This window comes from Octopus bimaculoides, unplaced genomic scaffold (genome assembly GCF_001194135.2).
Source record: "Octopus bimaculoides isolate UCB-OBI-ISO-001 unplaced genomic scaffold, ASM119413v2 Scaffold_142265, whole genome shotgun sequence".
Classification (NCBI taxonomy): domain Eukaryota; kingdom Metazoa; phylum Mollusca; class Cephalopoda; order Octopoda; family Octopodidae; genus Octopus; species Octopus bimaculoides.
The window spans coordinates 1-7,457 of NW_026316885.1; the positions used below are offsets into that span (position 1 = coordinate 1).

At 29.5% G+C, this 7,457-nt stretch overlaps 1 protein-coding gene across 1 annotated transcript in view; it reads right to left on the reverse strand.

The window, feature by feature from the left end:
* Nucleotides 1–2,436: 2,436 nt before the first annotated feature.
* LOC106880961 (uncharacterized) overlaps nucleotides 2,437–7,457 on the reverse strand; it is a 10,346-nt gene continuing 5,325 nt past the window's right edge. Inside the window, exon 2 of the mRNA XM_014931141.2 lies at nucleotides 2,437–3,533. Coding sequence (XP_014786627.2) covers nucleotides 3,268–3,533 — 266 coding nt within the window. The 3' untranslated portion in view covers nucleotides 2,437–3,267. The remainder of the gene's footprint in view (nucleotides 3,534–7,457) is intronic.

Genomic DNA, 7,457 nt, shown 5'->3' on the forward strand with positions numbered 1-7,457 from the left:
ATATATATATATATATTTTCATATGTATATATATATGTGTGTGTATGTATATATATATATATATTTTCATATGTATTTTTGTGTGTGTATATATATATATATATATATATATATATATATATATGTATATATATATATATGTATATGTATGCACACATGTATATAGATGTTCACTACGTACACGTATTTTTGTATTGAAACACATGCATACATGTGTGTTTGAATGTGTGTAGGTATGTTCTCTCAAAGGAAATAGAAATTCTAATCTTAATAAAACAGTCAGTTTTATCTTATGTTAACAATAAATTATTTTAGCATTTTTGAATATTTATAAGAACATTTTTCTGTATACAGAATTAAAAATACATTTTGAATTTCCACTGGACAGTTGTAGAGATGAAAAAAAGTACAGATCTATGTCTAAGAATAAAGAATGAATGTTATGGGCAGAGAGGCTTATTGATTTTCTCATTTATAGATAAGACCACTCTTCTATCAGTTTTATTGACAGTATTCTTCTTATGAATATTGTTAAAGATTCTTGAAAATTTAATCTAATTATTGTTTTATTTTAATATTCACAAGGCATTCAATGATGTAGCGATTGGAAAAAATATATATGTATTAGATTTTAGTTAACATTGTTTTAGAAATGTGCTTACTGAAACATTTTCAGAATTAGTATGTAGTATAATTAGTGTCCTTCTTGATTAAATAAATAAATATTGTTCAACTGGATTAGTGCCAATCAAGAACCTTTACTTTGGAAGTACATCTAAGAAGAACATGAAAGTTCAAAGTATTACATGCAAGTCCTTAGAAAATAATTTTAATCTTTTTACAGTGCAAGTTTATGTTACAATAACACTATTAGATGTAATTTTGTTAATATGTTAAAAATCATAACCTTTCTGGGAAGGTGATCATCTTTTAAGGTGATTTTTTTGTTAGACAATTGTTTATTGAGACAGCTGCATAATCTGAAGACTTGTGGAAAATAGGAAAATAATTATGAAAGCTTGTAACCAATTGTGTTTGATTCTTTTAAAATTAATTATATCCATCAGATAAAAAATATATGGAAAGGTGATGTGAAGCAACAGCCGTGGGCACTTTGTAAACATACATTTTTTATGATGATAGTCACTGGCTTTGCTTTAGGCAAAAAACTTGTGATGTTTTTAGTAACTAACTACACAAAACATCATATGTTTAAATTAATTATTTTCGTACTTTTTCTCTGTTTCCCTTCCAATCAAGAGTTCAAAGCAAACCTTGCAAATGAATTACATAAAAAAAAATTCTTTTCAACAATAAATGGCAAATCTATAATTGGGTACTAAGCCTAGCAGAATTTCTTACAGCTATCATATAGATTAGTCCTACTCTTATCTACTGGGTATAAATGGTGATAAAAATATGCTAAAGTGATGAGGGTGATGACAGTGATGGTGGTGGTGATGAAAATAATAATGATGATATTTTTAGTTTATATTGTGAATTTATAAATTTAAATTACTTGATAAACCATGTTAGAAAATATACAAGTAGCTTTAATTATCCAGAGAGTTATATATATATATATATATATATAAAATCTCATATATTTAAAGAAAATTGTTAAAATTAGCATAATTCTATTTAGAATTCAAATTTGATCCTTAAGGGAATATCCAGTGTTACTTAGTTTCATACAAAAAAATTATCACCGTATGTGGTTTTATTTCAATCAGATCTCCACCTTTGAATTTAGTCTCTCCTTCAAAACACAGATATTGATGTGTATCACATGTGACCTAAGTCTATGAACATCATCACTTCTTCCAGTTTCTCTTTATATTTGAGTAAGATGTTCAATGAAGGAGAAAGTCAGCCATTTTGAAATGTTAACTATCCGCTAAAAAGAAAATATAACTTCAAGCTGCTCAATAAGAAAATCTAAATGAAAAATCTGCCAGCTTAATTAATTCAGTATTCTTTTATGATGGAAGACTGTAATAAGCAGTTTAAAGAAAATATTTAGAAATGAATGTAAGGAAATAATTAACTTAGCTTCTTGATTTCAACAATAATCTCTCAAAATAAAGTATTAAAATTTTCCTTTACAAAACTTATTACATTTTGCTTATTAGAAGTAGAGTTAGATGATACAATATTTGATGACTAAACTTATTAACTCTGTTAATAAGTTATACATCTGTTAATAAGTTATACATCATGCCAGATGGTTGTGTTTCATTTTGTCAGTGTGATTATGTACTAAAATCTATGTGTATTTAAAAGAGTTTGATGAATATAATTTAGATAAACTAGAAATTTGAAATCAAGCGAAATGCATAAAATGGTACAACAGAATTATGTATTGATTCCTTAAATTGAATAAGAATTCTACATTGATTTCTCAAATTAAATCTTTAAAAAAATGTGTATTGATCTTTTAAAACTATGATATAAAATTCATGTGTGTTGGGTTAGGGAGAGTTATTCAACATACAAGCAGACATCAATATTGATTAAAAAACAGAAAATGAAGTACATAATTTCTCAAACATTAGTGTCTACTAAAAGGCTCATGATTGGCTATAATTTAAAATTTTGGAATCCTCTGAATTTAGGGGAAAATGTATTTACCATTTTAAAAGGTGAATAATGATAGTAAAGGAAATATTTACCTTAACCAAAGCAATGTAACCTGCTCAGTAAAGATTATTTTTGGTTGGACCAGCAACAGCAATATGATGCAAAATATTTTCTCTATCCAGCAGAATATTGGATTAAAAGTATTTTTGAAAACTTTTCCAAACAAAATTTATCTTTTTAGAAATTTACAATTGAGCAATATATTTCATTATAATTATTTGAATTTTCAGCATTAGCATCTAAAATTTAGCTATAAGTTTGTTATTGTAAGTCAGAATGAAGGTTATTTAAGGGATTACATTCAGTGACATCACAAGATTGTCCATCTAATATATTTATATATTAAACTAAACTTTAAAGGATATATATTTATGTATATATTAGTTATATATTATTACATAAGGTGTTTATTTTCCCTTGAATGTTATAACAAGGAATAGTGGTAAAAGTGATCCATTCAGTTTAGAAATCCAATGCACAATGCGAAAATTGAAATGAGATGCCAATCCATTTTTTGCAAATAGATTAGTAATGAAATATTACAAAATTTCACATTGTTTAAAGATCACTTGAGAATGTCCAGTGATGGGATATCAGGATGTACTTGAAAATTATCTTCCAAAAGATTCATGAATAAGGTACTTTTGGTAAAGGTTTGGTATATGAAGTGAAACTGTTCCTTGTTGGTAGATTCCAGGGTTGAGCTTGCAATAATTTAGGTTTGGTGTTATCTGCTTGTGTAGATTTTAAGTTTATTATATTATTGCCATGAGTAAAAAGACTAGGGTTAGGTTGATAGGAAGACCTAGGATTGGTACCTTTTGGTTTAATTAATGTCTGTGATAAGGATTTCCTGCCTGTGCTGGGTGTCTGTTCTTGAAGAGATTTCAGACCTGGGTGAAAATAAAGAAGAATATATATATTTGATTGCGTCTATTCATTTTGATAATTTGTGCAATCGACTTCTTCTTCCCTCCTTCTCTTTCTCCCTCACACACATACTCACACACTTCATTTGGCATAGTTTAATATATCTTTCATTTTCAAAACCTTTGCAATCACTCTTCTAGAAAACAATCTGACAATGCCAGCTGTGTTAGTAGTGAACACCTACCTATAATATTCTACTCATTAATCCTCATCTTCTTAACTGTTATATTAATTCCAAATGAGGAGTGATATCACTTTTATATTGTTGTAAAGGCAATCTATTTGTGTGCCAGTTTCACCAGAATAAATTATATATAGGAAAGAATAGTTTTTGCCTTGCAAAACAACCTCACTTCTGTTGCCATAAATGCAATTCTATGACCATTCTATCAAAGTGGTTGGCAAGAGGAAAAGAAAGAATCTAACAATAAAATTTAAATTAAATATGCATTACAGAACAAACAAGTTGACACATATTCACTCATGCATTATATATGTGTATGTATTTACGTGCATATGTATGTGTGTGTGAGGATATATATATATATATATATATATATATATATATATATATATATATATATATATATATACATATATATATCACAAATGAAAAAAAATGGAATTCATGAGATTCTTTTTTAATTATAATCATCATTTCAATCCATCTTGCATCAGTCTCTCATGGGTGAGATATTGTAAAATTAGTTGTGGTGCATCCTTCTGTGCAGATATGTCTTATCAGATGACTTTTCAAAAGATATCTTGCTCAGTAAACTCTGTTTTGCTTCGTTCTAGTACAATGCATTATAATATTGCAATATAACAGAATCAAGCAAAGCCATGTTTATTGAGCAAGGTACCTTTTGAAAAGTCACCTGACAAGACACATCTGCACTGAAGGATGCACCACAACCAGTTTCACAGTATCTCCCTTGCGAGGGACTGATACAAGATGGATCAAAATGATTGTTCTGATTAATAAAGAATCTCATGAATTCCATTTTCTGTTTCTCTCATTTCTTATATACTTATCAGACATAGAAGAATTCCTGAGGTAGATTGAGTGGTGTTTATATCTGTAGTGTGGATGACATAAGGTAGCCATAGACTGCAAGAGTGCTTTAATTGGCATACCACCAAGTGTGTACCCAAGGTTTAAATAGCTACTTCTATATATATGTGTGTGTGTGTGTGTATGTATGTATATATATATATATATATATATATATACATACATAGAGAGAGGGAGAGAGGACACTTTTAGTGAACATGTCCATATGATTCGAGCAAGCCTCTAATTGGTTATTTGACCTACTAGAAATAGATGTTAAATATCCCTCAAATCACATCCTATCTTTTAAAAAGACACATTGAATAATGTAGTGTGAGGTGTACAATAAATGGAAGAAAGATGAGATTGTCATAGCTGGAATGCCTTTGATTGTGAGTCTGTTTAGTGAAGGATGAACTGACATTAAACAACAACTCATATATTAACAAATACATTTGTACTCTTTGTTTCAGTTAGTTAGTATGCACTGGCTGTGACAGAAAAAAGTCAGAAACAAAGGCGCAAGTTAGTTTGTATTCTTTATGTCCCTTCTGAATTGTTAGTGAGTCCAAGGATGGTTGAGTAAATATGGTTTTATATAACCAGCCGAGAGATCAACTGTTTGATTCCCATTGTGCTCAAGGTCAAAACTTAAATCTCTCTAGTAACCTAGTCTTCCTAGTTCAGTTTAAATATCACTTTATAACTTCAATTAATAATCAATAATCAAATTATCAGTGACACTTTGTCATTGTTTTGTTTCTCTGTGGAAGGGTTTAGCCAAGATGATTTGCTGAAGATACAGTTCATAAAATAGAATCTTTAGCAGTGCTTTCATGACTCTTTGGGTTGAGTGTTTCACCATGAATACCACAATGGTGATAATACTATATGGCAGTCATGCATATGTATCCAAAGTTCCAGAGTGAAGTGGGAAGTGCCTTAAGCACTTAAAGAAGAGAATGGGAAAAAAATAGAGATGAAATTGTAATAAATGAGTTTAAGCATAAGTGACATATACACATATTCAGAAGAATAAAAGAATCGGAAGGAATATAAGTGATAAGAATAGTTTTACCTCCTGTGTTCTACTTTTTCTTAGATGCAGTTAAGATAATGACTTATATAAAAAGTACATTTATAACTATAGAGTATTTTTTTTGTTATTTAAAAGTACAGTTATTTAGTTTATATCCACTGGATTTTAGCTGTGAATATAACAGATATATGCCAAAAAGATACCCCACCCCCCCCAAAAAAAACTTTTGATCAGATGGTATTGTGTGTTATGCAGCATGTCAGTAGTTAATATAATATATATGATTCTTTTGAAATAAGTATAGCATCTGTTATGTTCTTCCTGATTTATTATAGGTTTAGTTTGTGTCATGTAATAACTGTTAAAGCAATAATGTATGTATTACCAGGTGCCTGAAAATTATAAATCATGTTATAAATATTATTGTCTGTAGGATAAAACGACTTAGAAAATTAGAAATCTCAATGCTATAAGTAGCAATATGATGATAAATAATAAATTTTGAGACAAAAGTTAAAGCAAACTAAAATTTGATCAGAAATATTTATAGCTAATAAATACTAATGGTAAACTGAAGTATTTATATATTTACCTGATTACACATGCTATTACACTTGTCAGCATTATCTTAACAAAAGACAGAGGCAGTAGTACTCAAATGAAGGAAATAATAGACAGGTAATAAACAGAACAAGAAGCTGTACAGTAACAGCAATAGCTTCACTAATAATCTTTATCATCTATTGGTCATGCAGAATTTGACAAAAGATAGCTGTAGGTGCTCTAATCAAATAAACAGTATTGTATATATGAATGTAAAGTAAATCTTGTGGATAAGAGTTAAACTCTTGAAATACAGATATTTTGGAAAATTGTTGCACAGTTTCAGTAGTGCAATAAATATAGCTTTATACAGTTGAGAAGCTTAATGATAAATCAAAAATAGTAGTTGTGCTCATACTTGCAGCACAGCATAATTCAGATAAGGGCTGTTCTCCATTTAAACCAATCTCTCTCTCTCTCTCTCTCTCTCTCTTTCTCTCTCTCTCTCTCTCTCTTTCTCTTTCTCTCTCTCTCTCTCTCTCTCTCTCTCTCTCTCTCTCTCTCTCTCTCTCTCTCTCTCTCTCTCTCTCTCTCTCTCTCTCACACACACATATATGTGAGAGGTATTGGTATCCAAAAGACCCAAGATGGCAGGTAAGGCTATGTAAGTGCTATAGTTAAATTCTAAGTTCGATAATAATGAGTGAGGAGTCTAATGTGGGTCTTGTATGAGCATGTATATGTTAAATAAAATGAGACAACAAAACCTAGGCTGTGTGTCATTTTCAGGACGTTTATAAAGAGAAAGTTAGTCTTACAGCTATTTCTGGGATTTTAGGAATATCCTTTCATCAGAGATGATGTGAGATGGTTACATACAGAAAAGTAGCAGAGTTCAATATAAGGAGTTATTTCCGAAAAGGATGGGAATAAGAGAATAAAAATAAAAATATACGTCTCCACACTTTCCATTTGTAATGACAAAATATGAACTTCTATCGGAATTTACATACCATGGACAAGAAGCATTTCTACCACTTCTACACACCACTTTTCTTGGATAATGGAACTGCAACTATAACATCCTACATATATTTTTAATTTTACTCTCTTATTTCCCTTTATACTTCTTATTTCCATCCATTTCTGAAATAACTCCTTATATTGAACTCTACTATTTCTCTCTATGTAACCATTTCACATGGTCTCTGATGGAAAGGATATCCCTAAAATCCCAGAAACAGTAGTAAG